Here is a 16247-nt window from a genome sequence, read left to right as displayed (position 1 = left end):
TATATATATATATATATATAATACATGCTGGACAGCCAGTGGTTAACTGTAGCGTGGTCTTCGGGGAAATCTGGGACATGGATGGGCAGCCTGGCAGGGCTACCCAAATTGGCTTACTGACCAAACAGAATTAAAGTAGAAAAAAAAGCTTTTAGCCATAATGTGTTGGTGTGCATGGCATATTAGCACATTATAGCAGACTTGCCTAGCAAAGTGATCCTCTCCAGCAAAGCGCTGTAAGTGCACCCCTCTGTCTCCAGCGCTTTTAAGCGCTCCTGATCTTCTGCCCGGTTCTGAGGGTTTTTTTTTTTTGCGTATGTGTACAGGACTTACTTCACCCTGGCACAGAATCATGCCAAGACTGAGTTGCGCATTCAGCTGACAGGCAGGGAAAACCACCTATGACAGAAGAGATTTACATAGTGTTTTCAGTCATAAAAAAGGCTACTTCCGCTTTAAAGACACTTGCTACATAGCGGTGTTTAGGCTGCTTGTAGTTCAGTTGTAAATAATACAGCATAAGACCCCGTTCACACTGGGGCGAAGCTACTTGCCGGGGCGACCTTGGAGCGGCCGGCACGGACTTCATATCATTGAAGTCAATGCAGGTCGCTCTAGGTTGCCCCAAAGAAGCTCCGGGCCCTTTTTCTAAGTCGGAGCGACTTGTGTCGCTCCTATTAGAACGGGTCCACAGCTACTCTATGGCAGGCGACCTGTCAGGCGACCAGGTCGCCTGACAGGTTGCCCCAGTGTGAATGGGGTCTAATGCATACAACCGAAAAAAAAAAAAAAAGTAGTAAAATTTAAAACATTTTACGAAACTTTAAATCACCCCTGTCCCTCCACGCTCACATACAAATGCGCATGTAGGTCCTGTACCCATATGTAAATAGTGATTGCACGTGAGGTTTGACTGCAAGTATCAAAGTGAGAGTAATAATTCTAGTGGTGGAGCTCATGTTTTAACTCTAAACTGGTAACATTTAAAGGCTTTTAAAGCTTAGCCTATGGAGTTTAAGTACCATAGCTAGTCGCCATTTCACAGTGCTAAATTTTAAATCCTGACATTTGGTATCTTATTTACTCGACGCAGCATCAACTTTTATATTATATCAAAAGTTTGCGTTGTATTGTGTTCAATAAAATGCTTTTAAAGTTCACCCAAAACCTAACTCACTTTAAATCTACTCGCAGCCACATTCTGAACGAACTACTCCTGTGTATCAAATGTGGAAACAACAACATTTATAATGAAGGTATACTGGACAATCTAGTGAATATTTAAAATGAATGGACACACCAAGAGCAATTTTGATAAAAAGCATAAAACAAAACTTTACTGGACATCAAAATACATAAAGCTTCTTACACATAAGTTACCATAAACATTAACAAGACTCAAACATACACTCCTATTCCCAATATCTCAAAGAAAGGTCAAATAATAGTTAACTCTGGCAACAGCTTGTACTCAATATCTGGAACAGGACAGTGAGGAGGTTTTTTTTTTTTTTTGCTGCATGCTTTCCTTCTATAGCTCCAAAAAACGAACCTTGTCAAAACTAACCTCTTTCTCCCATGCTAGAGACTCTTTATAGTCCTGTAGACCAGAGACCATCCACAAGATGTAAATATTCCTGCTGACCACTCACAGGTTGTTTTGTGAGTGACGTCAGCGAGACATGGTTGCACTCCCCCCCCCCCCCCCCAAAACCACATGGTCGATTGGATATGCAGCAGCCATGTTTACACACAACGTCAAAACCCACCAAACCACCTGTGGGTGAAAGTATAAAAAATGTTGACAAATGTCCAAACGTATGTGCAAAGAACAAAAAGAAAGCAAAACCCCCGTCCTGGATCAGAAGGACTTTACTGGCATAGGTGTGAAACTCTTATCAAACATGTTAAAGTATCAAAGAATATATTTATTTGAACACATTTAAAAATGTATCACATAACATATAATCAAGCATCGATACATAATAAAAATATGACAATAATACAAAAAACATATAGGACATATGACCTCAAGGGGCCAATTGTGACACCTTCCCCAGGTAGGGACAGTATCTTGGAAAACCCCAAATGGGGGTGTCTATAAGTAGAGATAACCTCCGTAGATCAACGTGTTTCGCTGTAAGGGTCGCTTCTTCAGGATCCAAAAAGGGAGGAGGAACTAACACTGATGGAATACACTGGGTGTCATCATATGCCTCCCGGCGGACACAGGGACTATAGGAAAACACCCCCCCCCCCCCAGCGAGGCCTCATTGCCTAGATGTCAAAGGGAGCTGTCTGTTTTTCTTGTGAAGTTTAGCCCAATCCTGAGTGTGCTTCTTTTGAATAAGCGCTGAGAAAATACACTCTCACAATCAGATATAGGATCAACGCCTTATGCTAATGAATGACTGGCAGAAAGCAAGAACATATTGCCAATGGGTATATGCAACAGTCTTGTTGTATAGGGCCACCAACAATGATGAGCACCACATCCTGTGTCTTGGGTCTCCCAGGAAGGCAAGACCTGTGGGTGAAAGATATTCTTACACATGTATGGGAACATTGGTCATGAATTGGTTAAAATATATCCACAACTGATACACCCTGTAAGGTAGGAATTGCTATATATAACTTTTCTGCAGCCGATCCAGTCCGGTCTCCAGCAGCGGATACTGTGTGCAGGAGACAGCCAACAACGGCTGGGAAGTGACGTTACCCTTAGAGTTACTATGGGGCTTTCCTTGTCGACTGCCTCTCCTGCACACTCCTACACACTCCTACACACTGAAGCTGCTGCTGACAGCTCTGCCTGGAATCGGACCACAGCTGCTGCAGAAAAGATGATTTATCTTTTTTTTTTTTTCCTTTACAGGGCTCGATAGACTCGTTTTAGAATGTGGCTGAGAGTAGGTTTAGAGTTAGGTGTTAGCTGAATTCTAGTGTATTTCTTCTGGAAAATTTGCATTTGATAAATATTGTTTCTAGCAAACAAATGCTGATTATTACATGTATGTGAAAAATTTCAAAATTGGCCTGAATGCGAAGTGGTTAAACTCAATGGGTGAAAATCGAAAGATGGTTACAGGTGTGCCTCAGCCTAAACATTTGGCAAGCCACCTTTTTATAGCCAAAGTTTTGAGATTTCTGGATAGTGTTGGAACTTGCAGCTCAGTCCATCTGGCTTACTGGCCTAGATGACCAAGAGGAGGTAGGAATTGTCTGGCAAGCCTTGGCATTAGTGGAAGTGGTTGGGCATTGTCTGTCTGCCATATCTGCATACTTTGTAAAGCTGCTGCAGATGCCTTTGGTGCCTGCACTTTGTACTTGCAGTAGTCTTTATTCTGGAGGCAGAATCTCTTCGAGCTGTACAGGACAGTTTAAAACCCACCTTGGTTTGTGATTTGGAAGATAAAATGGCAGAAGTACAATGATCCGTGTGCTCTTTCATCCTGTTCAGGCACCAATGTGCAATGCAGTAGATCATGACTACCCGACAGTGATGACCCTCCATTCTTGTCTTAGTGCTGCACTCCAGAGAATTGCATGAGGTTGACATCAACAGTGTTTTAAACTAGATATACTGAAAATGCATGGTAGTGCACCACAGCACATGACAACGCATTACCATGCGTTGCAACATGCTGCATCAGAAAAAATGCTGGATTTCAATTTTTTTTGTCCATTTAGGTTCGGTGAAAGCAACTTCAAAATAAATGGGATGCTTTAACGCATGACCCAACACTAAAGATGGGCTTGGGCGTGTTAGAGTTCGCACGTGCCCAATCCCGCCAGGAAGCCGATACTGCAGTCCGCTAATCACAGGCACTAAGACATTTCCTAATCTGTTCAGCTGCGGATCGGGAAATGTCTCACTGCCTGTGATTAGCGAACTGCAATGTCGGCTTCCTGGCGAGATCGAGCTTGTGCAAACTCTAACACACCCTAGCCTATCTCTGGACAACACACAGGAAGGGAGGAGTGTGAACCCCTCTTTCTTTTGTTTTTATATCTATAAGGGCATTGACTGAAAAATGAGGGGCATCTCTCAATCCTCTGAATTGAAGGTATATATTGCAGCAACAGTTGGCTTTGTTGTTTTAGACTCTATTCACACCTGAGCATATCGTTTTTGGGTGTTTTTTCGTGCGTTTTTCTGGCATTTTTTTTGCAGGTGTTTGGAGGCAGGAATTGACATCTAACAAAAACGCTTGTAATTTGCCAAAAAGAAGCTCATGCACTTTTTCTCTATTGTTCATTGACAGACACAGCTCCATATAATTCTTGACCATGGGGTTATGCTGCCCCCTACAGGAGTAGAACACTAGGCAGGAAAAAGCTTTACCCTGCCTATGGGGCCGTTCCTGCAGGCATACACCCACACACTCTGCTATAGGCTTCAGTTTTTTTCTGCCTAGTTTAGGAGTAGGACCTATTTTCTTGTTGGGACTTCGGTCTTAGCTGGGTTTTTTTGTTAACCTTTTTGTAAAGCCTCGTACACACGCGTCGAAATTCGGCCGGGAATTTTCGTCCGACGACTGATCTGCCGATTTCGGCTTGTTAATATGATGCTTCCGACAACCGACTCCGACTTTTCGGCCGAAAAAATTCTGGTGTGCAGGCTATAAAATTTTTGTCCTCCGTCAAAACACGTCCGATTTTCGTGCAGTCAGTACAGATTTCGACAGGGGAAATCGAAAATCTTATGATTACGAAATCTTATGAGCAAGACTGGGCATGCTCAGAGAAGAAAGAACACAAAGAAAGCAAACCAACACATGACATCACTTCTGAAGTAGAATTTTGTCGTGCGGGAAAATTCGTGTGCAGTCTAGGCACATTCCAACCAACAAAACACAACTCTGGACAAAAGACAGACGACCAGTCGGCGGAAATTCGTTGCGTGTGTACTAGGCTTAAGACTTTACTTTTTAGTTAGTTTTGTTCCTGAGAGAACTACAAGCAACACCTGGCTGGGTTTCGGACTGGATATGCTAGATCCTTAAGGTCTCCCAGCCCGTCCAGCGAGTGTGCGCAGGTTCCCCTGGCCTCTTGGTAATACAAGGCCCCCCCCTTAGGCTTCCCCCCACAAGCAGGTTCCTACCTTAAGGAGGCGGATATGTTGCGGGTTCTACGGGGGGGTTTATCCTAGTGGTGGCCCCTCCTGAGAGACCGCATGGTGCGCTGTGGGGGCTGCCATTTTGCTGTAGTTTAGCTCTGCATCAATGTAAAAATGTTCCCATTGACTTGCATGGGCGGCCATGTTTTGGTAGCTTCCCCATAGGAATGCATGGGCGGCCATTTTCTTGGAGTCCACGATCGCTGGACAGCAGGGAGAAGCTAGGCTGGAAACTCTAGTACACGACCCAGGTATTTCCTGTTCCTGTGTGAGATAATTTTTCTCTCTGCACAGAATATTTCTATATCCCTCCTTATCGTTTTGGTGGTATGTTACTGGGGTACCTGTAGGTGTGTCTCATTCACCCTGCTGCAGACTGTTCTAGGGCTGGGACTTAAGTAAATATGGAGTCCCAGGACCAAATCTCACTCACAGATCCCCTCAGTGCGATTGCGGGACCCTAAAGGTCGCAGCCCCTATCTGCATTTTCAGCAGTTTTGAAAAACCTGGTGTCAAAAGTGGATTTAGTTTTAAAAACTAGTAGAAAGCACCCTATGCCTTTCCCTGCCTCTCTAGTATCCTCAGATTCTGAAGTAGATATGGCCACCGCGGATGCATGCCATCCTGGTGGATCTGCGTCTTCGCATTCTGATGGCAAGAAGGATGTATCTTTGTCAGCAACCACGCCGGAAAGCACGCCAGCGGGGGGCACTTATAATGTCAGTGTGGGAAAATGGCGGATGATTCTACAGCGTCAGAGACGCAGGTGTTTTTTTGGCACCCACAAATCCCAGAAGTCGGGCAAGGTTTTTCCCTATCTGGAACATTTTGACAACATTGTCAATGAACAGTGGGGGCACATCAAACAAATGTTAGCGGTACCTAAGCGCTTAAAAGGCGCCACCCCGGATCCGGTATCGGCTAGATGGACCGTACCAACAAAGGGGGATAATCCGGTTTCCAGACTAAACGAGTCTACTGTGGTTCCAGTGGAGGAGTCCCCAGTATTTACAGACCCGGTGGATAGACGGATTGAGTATCCTGCCATTTGCACGTAATAGCGGGCTCAATACTGAAACCGGTCTTTGTAATCACTCTGGTGTCACAGACCATAACTGAATGGGCGAAGTTGCTAAAAGGGGACTTGGAAACAGAGCAGTTCACGTCGGGCCTGATTGAGCTAACGAACCAAATGGTCCAAGACCTGAATATATGTGATGCGTCACTGGAATGCGGCTCCACTGGTAGCCAGAGTGTCTGTGGTGGGGGTTGCTATTAGATGCATGGTGTGGCTAAAAAGCTGGTTTGAGGACCAGGCTTCCAAAAAGGCTCTTTCTTTCTGACCTTCCCTTTATGGGGGACAGGTTGTTTGGATCTTCCCTGGATAAGTTGGTCAAAGGCCTTACAGGTGGGAAGAATACTCTTCTTCCCAAATCCACCAAGGGCAAGGCACTGTGTAATAGACGGGGGGGGGGCTTTTATTTACTGCTCATAGACAACCCTTTTGTACCTCCGGGTAGCAGGAGAAAGGAGCTAAGCCATTAAGGTCTTCTGGGGGTTCCAAGAAGACATGGTCGGGTAAGCCGAGAACAGGCCTAGCCGGATCTGCGGACAAATCCTCATCTGCATGAAGGGATGCCCTCACCCACTTCTAGGGTGAGGGGATATCTTTGCTTCTTTCCGGAACCATGGACTTCCTTTATTCAGGACAAATGGGTTCACAAACTAATCCGATTGGGTTACAAGATCGAATTCAGGTCCCGACCGTTGGACGGGTTCTTCCTGTCCAACCTCCGCCTATCTCCAGATCGGTTAATGGACCTACGAGAGGCAGTGCAAGATCTGCTGTCACAGGGAGTGATTGTGGCGGTTCCCTCTCGGGAAAGTTTTCAGGGGTTTTATTCAAACCTATTCACTATGCCCAGGAGGAGTGGCAAAGTGCGTCCAATCCTGGATCTCCAAGCTCTGAACCGCTTTGTGCAGGTACAGAAGTTTCGAATGGAGTCTATTTGCATGGTTGTGGCGTCACTACATCAGGGAGATCTGTTGGCCTCTATCGATATCAAGGACTCATATCTACACATCCCTATCTAAGCTGGACACCAGCGTTTTCTTCGCTTCGCTGTGAGAGAGGAGCACTTTCAATTTGTAGCATTACCCTTTGGTCTCGCCTCTGCTCCCAGGGTCTTCACAAAAGTGTTGGCTCCGATATTGGCACTTCTAAAATATCAGAGGGGGATTGCAGGCCAGGGGTACCGATTTTCTCACAGTGCAGTTTTACACTAACACCCCGCTTCCCCATTGAAATGTATTATTAGATGAGTAAATGTAGAAAGGAAATCACTATGTAAGAAATGAAAGGGGCTTTTAATGATTAGGAGAGAAGTTTAAGTGCTGTTTGCATGGGCCTACCTTTATTAAATGATAGTTCTTTATACAAAAATGCAAATGGTTTCGTCTTGGTGCTCTTGTAGTCTGAACATGTTGTAGTATTTCTGTGTTTCTGCATGTCCGGTCATTCTGTAAGCAATAGCTCCTCTCCGCACATAAATCAATGAGTTGTTGGCTTGTCCTCTCACTCAGGAGGGCTTCCCTGCATCTCATATTACATCAGCTGTCAACAGAAGGCCTTTGTTATTGGGGTTTACTATTCACTGGGTCAAAAGGAAAGGCAAATCACGCTCATCTGCAAATATACGAAAATAAAAAACTGTGCTACCACTTGATAGAAACCTCAAATCTTAAACATCCCTTAAAGCGGAATTCAAACCATTTCTGTGTTTATTAAAAGTCAGCAGCTACAAAAAGTGTAGCTGCTGACTTTTAATAAACACACTCACCTGTCCCACGAGCCAGCAATGCGGCTGCCTGAAGCCTCTGTTCTCTTCTCTCCTCTCCCCGGCGCCGGCATTACTAATGTGGGCACCTGGCTGTGACAGCTTGCAGCTTTACAGCCAGGTGCACACTGCGCATGCCCGAGTGGTGCTATGCGTCCTGAATGGCTGGGCAATCATCTGGGACCTGTGACATGTCCCCCGAAGATTGCAGGGAGGGAGGGGGAGAGGAGAACTTCAACTCGGGTCGCCTAGGCGGCCCCAATGTCAAAACTAGGTACCCGCTCCCCCCCTAAAAAAAAAAAAGATGCCAAATATGGTATGTTAGGGGGTCAGTAGTCCTTGAACCAAAACTTCTACTTTTGGGTGGAACTCCGCTTTAAGCTACAATAAGAATGTAAGGGATGATCTACTCATCTGAGCAGGAAAATGTGTATAGGTGTACAACTCCAATTCCACGCTGTGTAAAACCTACTTTAAAAAACAGAATGCAATGATTTGCAAAATTTCATAAACCCATATTTTATTCACTATAGAAAATACAACAAATGTTTAAACTGAGAAAATGTACCATTTTAGGGAAATACACTGCTCAAAAAAAAAATTAAAGGAACACTTTGAAAGCACATCAGATCTCAATGGGGAAAAATATCATGCTGGATATTTATACTGAATTGGACTGGGTAATGTGTTAGGAATGAAAGGATGCCACGTTGTTTAATAGAAATGAAAATTGTCAACCTACAGAGGGCTGAATTCAAAGACACCCCGAAAATTAAAGTTAAAAAATAATGCAGCAGCCTAGTCAATTTCGCTGAAATATTTCATTGCAGCAACTCAAAATGGTACTCAGTAGTTTGTATGGCCCCCACGTGCTTGTATGCATGCCTGACAAAGTCAGGGCATGCTCCTTTTGAGACGATAGGTGGTGTCCTGGGGTATTTCCTCCCAGATCTTGACCAGGGCATCACTGAGTTCCTGAACAGACTGAGGTGCAGCCTGGTGGCATCAGATGGACCAAAACATAATGTCCCAGAGGTGTTCTATATGGATTTAGGTCAGGCAAGTGTGGGGGCCATTCAATGGTATCAATTCCTTCATCCTCCAGGAACTGGCTGCATACTCTCGCCACATGAGGCTGAGCATTGTCGTGCACCAGGAGGGACCCAGGACTCACTTCACCAGCGTAGGGTCTGACAATGGATCCAAAGGTTTCATCCCTATACCTAATGGCAGTCAGGGTGCCATTGTCTAGCCTGTAGAGGTCGGTGTGTCCCTCCATGGATATACCTCCCCAGACCATCACTGACCCACCACCAAACCAGTCATGCTGAACAATGTTACAGGCAGCATAAATTTCTCCACAGCTTTTCCAGACCTTTTTCCTGTCAGATGTGCTCAGGGTGCACCTGCTGATGTGCACAGGGTGCCAGTGGTGGACCTGCCAATTCTAGTGTTCAATGGCAAATTCCAATCAAGCGCCATGGTGCCAGGCAGTGAGCACATGGCCCACTAGAGGACGTTGGGCCCTCAGGCCACAATCCTGACATCCGTTTCTAATTGTTTGGTCAGAAACATTCACACCAGTGGCCTGCTGGAGTTCATTTTGTAGGGCTCTGGCGGTGCTCATCCTGTTCCTCCTTGCACAAAGGAGCAGATACTGGTCCTGCTGATGGGCCTTCTTTGGCCCTGTCCAGCTCTCCTAGAATAACTGCCTGTCTCCTGGAATCTCCTCCATGCTCTTGAGACTGTGCTGGGAGACACAGCAAACCTTCTGGCAATGACACATATTAATGTGCCATCCTGGAGGAGTTGAAATGGCTGTCCCTACTCTATAGGGTCCAGGTATCTCTTCATGCTACCAGTAGTGACACTGACCCTAGCCAAATACAAAACTAGTAAAAAAAACAGTCAGAAAAGAGCAGTAGGAAAAAATATTTCCGTAACCTCCACCTGTAAAACCATTCAGTTTTGGAGGTTGTCTCGTTGCCCATCTAGTGTTAAAGAGTAACTGCAGTCTGCTCACATAATTTGTAATAAAAATATATTTGCCATTCTAAAGCTTCCCTCCAACCATTTTGCATATATATATATATATATATATATATATATATATATATATATATATATATATATATATATATATATATATGCAGTTATATATATATATATATATATAACTGTGTATCTGTACTTGCGAAATATGCTGCAGAAATCTCCCTCCACTAAGTCTGGCTGCAGCCGTTTTAACTGTGGGCAGCTGAAGCTGCTGCCTGTTCACTTCCTGGATTTACACAGACACACAGAGGCACACAGACACACATGTATACAGACAGACAGATACATACACATATATACAGACACACTCACACCACTGCTTGCCTGCACATTTCTCCTCTCTTAAATACTCATGGATCTCTGCAGTCTTCTGTTATCTTCGCTCTCATCCAGCTTTGCAGCTGTCATTGGCTCTCCTATGACTCACCCATCCTCCCTTGCTGGTAAACTCTCATGAGGGTGAGAGAGGGAGCTGTGCATGATATCATTAGCCTAGGCTAATTACCAGACAAGAAAGAAGAAGTAGTGGGCTGTAGAAGGTATTTACTGGCAGAAAAAAAAGATTTACTATCCAAAGGTAAAACAACAAGGGTAGAGGATTTAATAGATGAAAAAATGACTGAAGTTCTGCTTTAATTGCATTAACACCAAAGCAGCTGAAACAGATTAACAACCCCCTCTGTTACTTAACTGACCAGATCAATATCCCAGTTTATTGACTTGATGCTATACCAAAGTGTTCCTTTGGTTTTTTTTGAGCGGTGTATAACGTAATTTTGAAATGGATGGCAGCAACACGTCTCAGAAACATTGGTACATGGATGTGTTTACCACGGTGTAGCATCCCCTCATCTTTTCACAACACTGTAAAGTGGGAACTGAGGAGACCAGTTACTGGTGTTTTGGGGGAGAAATGGTGTCCCATTCTTGTTTGATATAGGATTCTAACTGCTGAACAGTCTTGCGTCATCTGTCATAATTTTTGTTTCGGGATACGCCAAACATTTTCAGCTGGTAAAAGGTCTGGACTGTAGGCAGGTCAGTTAAGCCTAGGGACTCTTCTATTATAAAGCCATGCTTTTGTGATAGATGCAGTATGCAGAGTAGCATTGTCCTGCTGAGATATGCAAGCCCTTCCCTGAAACAGACATTGGGGTTGGGTTACTAAAGGCACATTCACTGTGCACTCGCAAGTGCAGTTGCTCTTGATCTGAGGGGAAACTAATTTCTATAATACAATCATGTGCACGCAAAAATGCTGTTTTTTTTTTTTTTTTTTGCATGTGATATTAGGTACTCTTTGCAAAGTGAAGCTTTACCTCATTTACTTAGCTCTGGAGCAACTGCACTTTCAGTGCACAGTATATTTGCCTATAGTAAATCCACCCCATTGTATAGATGGGAGTATACGCTGCTATAAAACCTGGATGTATGTTTCAGCATTGATGGTGCCTTTCCAGATGTGCAAGCTGCCCATTCCAACGTAAAACTGTGGCGGGCAATCCGGAAGTTGCTAAAGTCTTTGCAAATTTTATGTTGAGGAACATTATTCATTATAAGATGCAGCTTTTCACAGATTTAAAATATAACTATAGGCAAGGGGAGGTATAAAACCCCCGTAAGTGTTTTTTCTCGCTATTTGCATCCCATTGGGGAGATTTCTCTTCACTTCCTGTCCCATAGTCAAACAGGAAGTGAGTGAAAATCCCTGCAAATTAAAGGATTAAGGAATTTCTTGGGGAACCAGAGATCACCAGAACTCATTGGAAGATTTCCAGTCTAGTACTTTTCTGGGGACAAACCAAAATGTGGGATATTTTCTTTTAGTTTTAGAGCCGGTTCACACTGAGGCGACACAACTCCTTACTACTTCGGGGGCGACTTGTGCATTACATTGCACCACGACTTCGGAGTGACTTGCAGGGACTTCACATAATGGAAGTCTATGCAAGATGCTCCGAGGTCGCCCCGAAATAGTACAGGACCCTTTTTCTAGGTCGGAACGACTTGTTTTCGCTTCTATTAGAACGGGTCCTGTAGCGGTCAATGGACCGCGAGGGAGCGCGACTTGTCAGGCTGACAAGTCGCCTGACAAGTCGCGCTAATGTGAACCGACTCTTACTTTCAATGATAATAGTAAACAGGACAAATCGAGAGTTTGAATCTCCATAACGGGGGCACAGACAGCAATAGAACTTGATAGTTCTTCTAATTGAGAGCAGCAGGAGGGGAGGGGGTGGGCACTGATTAGAAGACAGGCATGGGATAGGAGGATAGAGAGGACAGTGCAGGGCTGCGGATGATGGAGACACGTATACTGACCATGTTGTCAGCCATGATACACCGTGGTCAGTGTACAGGGAGGAGGGCAGAAACTTGTAGGATCAGCCAGGTTTTACAGGGGGGGCAAATTACATCAGCCAGGTTTTACAGGGGGGACAAATGACACAGCACAAGCACTGTGCTGTATAACATGCTTTAAGGCAGTGGTTCTCAACCCCTGTCCTCAGGACCCACTAACAGGCCAGGTTTGCAAAATAACTAAAATACATCACAGGTGATATCATTTGCTGCTCGGTGATTGCAGTATTCTAGTCTGCATCTCCCCAAGGTAATACTTAAAATCTGGCCTGTTAGTGGGTCCTGAGGACAGGAGTTAAGAACCACTGCTTTGGCAGCTATCTGTGTGTCGGTAAGGAGCTCCGGTGGGGGATAACGGAGACGGCTTATGAGGCGGACACAGCACGATTGATTTGCATTGGTCGTCTTAGAGGCAAGGCAATTATGTCCGACTGCAGGGAAGCTATACATACGACGTTCCTATGTGCAGCTTTGGAGATGATGATAATAATGTAGACTCCTGGTTCGACCAGGTTAACGATGCAGAAAATGTCCCTCCACAGTCTGATCTAACCACAGAGAACATCGAACAATCAGAAAATGTGGTGGCCAATAAACAGCCGACTCCAAAGACAAAGGCCAGAAGGTCTTCCAAACGTTTATCTGCCCAACAAAGGAACCGCCAAATGGCAAAAATTAGAGCTGAACGAAAGAAAGTGCCTCCAAAGCAAGAGCAACCTCCTATGAAGAAAACAAAACTGTCTTCATCTAGATGCAAATCCGCAGACAGTACAATCAACAAAGGTCTATCAACAAGTGTTGCTGAAGTGTCTCCAAAGCTAAGGGCTAAAGTAACTTTGCCCTCAACTCCAACAGTTCTTAAACGCAAACATTTGACTCAGAAGGCTAAGAACACAGAGGAGCAAGAACTTGAGAAGGTGCAGCAGCTTCAGCAGGAACTGGCTGAGGCACTGAAAAAGAATGAGGAGTCCTTGAAATCTGCCTTAGCAGGAGATCAACCATTAAAGAAGGTGCCTATTCAGGCTACAAAGCCTGTGGACTTCCACTTCCACACTGATGACCGTCTCAAACGGCATCCAAATGAACAGGCAACGGAATACAAAAAAGTTGATTTTACTGCTGAACTTAGAAAGCATCCACCATCCCCGGCAAGCAAGTTGGGTCGTACTGTGCCCAAACCCTTCAACCTCTCCAAAAGTAACAAAAGGAAACACGAGGAAACCACTGCAGAGTACACTTCCACAGCCGAGCAAGTCATGGCCTTCCAAAAAAGAACCCCGCAACGATTCCACTTGCGCAGCCGGAAAAGGGAGTTGGAAGGGCCATCGCCAGTGAAACCACTAAGGGCCAGAGTAACCCTTCCAAAGACCCCACAGCTTCAGACAAAGCAGCGGCACCGACCAACAACCTGCAAGAGTTCAGCTGAGATTGAAGCAGAAGAACTTGATCAGCTACAGCAATACAAGTTCAAAGCCCAGGAGCTTAATCCAAAGGTTTTGGAGGGTGGATCATTCATACCAAGAAAACCTCCTGTTAAAGAGCCCACCAAGGCAGTTGGCTTTAATTTGGAAATTGAAAAGCGAATTCAACAGCGTGAGAAGAAAGAGGAAGAAGAGGAGATGTTCACCTTCCATTCCAGGCCATGTCCAACAAAGATCTTACAGGATGTGGTGGGGGTTCCTGTAAAGAAAATGCTTCCTGTAACTATGCCACAATCTCCAGCTTTTGCACTAAAGAACAGAATTTGTATGCAGTCTGAGGAGCTGAAGGAGGAGCCAGTCCCTGTTATCAAAGCCAATCCAATGCCTTATTTTGGAGTCCCCTTCAAGCCAAAATTAGTGGAGCAGAAACAAGTAGAAGTGTGTCCCTTTTCGTTTAATGAGCGTGACCGGCAAAGGATGGAAGAGAAGGAAAGAAAACTGGAAGAGCTCCGGAATGCAGAAGCTCCCAAGTTCAAGGCTCAGCCTCTACCTGATTTCGACCACATCAGTCTTCCTGAGAAAAAGGTGAAGGAGAAAACGCAACCAGAACCATTTAAGCTGGAACTTGATAACGAGGAGAGACAAGGCATCAAATGTGGAAACATCAGATTGAAGAAGAACTTAAACAGCTGAAGGAAATGTCCACGTTCAAAGCGCGGCCTAATACGGTTACACATCAAGAGCCGTTTGTGCCTAAGAAAGAAAGTCGGATCCTGACCGAGAGCCTTTCTGGTTCCATAGTTCAGGAAGGCTTTGAGTTGGCAACAGAGAGGCGTGCTAAAGCACGCCAGGAATTTGAGAAGCGTCTAGCGGAGCTGGAGGCCCAGAAAAGTCTTATGGAAGAAGAGGAACGTAGGCGGCAGGAAGAGGAGGAAAAGGAGGAGATCAACCGATTAAGACAAGAAGCGGTCCACAAGGCTCAGCCTGTCAGGAAGTTCAAACCTGTGGAAGTCAAAACAAGCGATCTTCCCCTCACCGTTCCCAAATCCCCTAACTTTTCTGACAGATTTAAGATCTGAAAATTGCATCTGGTAATGCAAGTTTGTAAAGATTGAGATATACCATGCCTCAAGCGACCCTTTTGCCGTGGAGAAAGAAGGAAAAAAGAAACCTTACGGGGGTAGAGGGGGGGAAAAAAAATGTAGTGTTTTTTAAAAAAGTTTGCATTTTTAAATATTTTTGGGAAATGTGCAAATACTAAAGTTTCATGTAAAGTCTCTGTAAATACTAGCATAACATTTTCATTTTTTGGTTCTTAAACATTTTTATTTAGTGTACAGTTTAATTTTTTTTTTTTTTTTGTTAATAAACCAATATATAAAAAAAAAAAAAAAAAAAAAAAGAACCACTGCTTTAAGGGATCAGGATCTTCCTTTGTGAATAAAATGGTAGTTGTTGCAAATTTTTTATGTCACACTGTATTTGTGCAGCGGACTTTCAAAAGCAATTTTTTGTGAAAAAATACACTTCAATGAATTTAAAAAAATAAAAAAACGGAACTGTGAAGTTAGCCCAATTTTTTGTATAATGTGAAAGATGATAATTAGAATTGTGAGAGAATCGTGATCTTTATTCTAAGCAAAAAAATTGTGATTCTCATTTTATCCAGAATCATGCAGCTCTAATATATCTATATACAAATGTTTTGCCTTTCATTTCTATTTTAAACTGAATGGGTTGCTTTACAGGGTGATCGTTTACAATCCCTTTAATGCAGGTGATGCATTAGGGTAAAAATGTTTTAACGTGATTGTAAAGTCTTGTTTTCTCTTTCGTTCATTGATGGACACACGGGGTTATGCTGTCCCCTTCAGGAGTAGGACACTAGGCAGGAGAAAGCTTTACCACGCCTATGGGGCAGTCCCAGGGAGTATATTCCCATTTCCTGCCATAAGCACTCAGTTTTTTGTTTTTTTTCTGCCTAGTCAGGAGTAAGGACCTAGTTGTTGCTGGGATCTCTGGACCTAGCATTTTTTTCATTTTTAAACTGATTTTTTTTTTTTTCCTGCTTTTTTTATTAGTTTCGGTTCCTGTGAGAACTACGATCAACTGCTGGACTGGGCGACGGGGGGTCCTAAGGGCTCCCAGCTGTTGTTTTGCTGGGAAAGTGGATGGCTTCCAATCTGCAAGTCTGCGCCACACCCGGCCAAAAATTTAGGCTGCAGCTTACTGGCCTGATGCCCTCTCCCCCGTTGTTCCTGGGCGGTCGTCTCCGGCTGGTTTCGTGCCCAGGTGCAGAGCTGCCCTCAAAAATTTTGGCCTACTGAGCCCTGCTGCTGAGTGGGTGCCTCCGGGGGGACTGTTTCCGGTGGTGAGAGTTTGCCAGCCTGTCAGGGTAGGGAGGTGATTTGGGTACGGGTGTGTTCAAGGGGTCTGGACTCTGAAGGAGTCAAG

General features: G+C 44.4%; 2 protein-coding genes across 6 annotated transcripts in view; both read left to right on the top strand.

The window, feature by feature from the left end:
- Positions 1–16247, top strand: part of ZMYND11 (zinc finger MYND-type containing 11) — a 191648-nt gene that overhangs the window by 12573 nt on the left and 162828 nt on the right. The window lies entirely within an intron of this gene.
- Positions 12731–14928, top strand: LOC309556899 (targeting protein for Xklp2-B-like). Its single transcript, XM_082259452.1, is given in 2 exon segments — positions 12731–14421; positions 14424–14928. Coding segments are annotated over 2 exon segments (2037 nt in total). The 5' UTR covers positions 12731–12833; the 3' UTR covers positions 14873–14928.

This window comes from Pelophylax lessonae (assembly GCF_965119305.1).
Source record: "Pelophylax lessonae genome assembly, chromosome: 5".
Lineage (NCBI taxonomy): Eukaryota > Metazoa > Chordata > Amphibia > Anura > Ranidae > Pelophylax > Pelophylax lessonae.
This window is presented reverse-complemented; position numbering and strand designations above follow the sequence as displayed.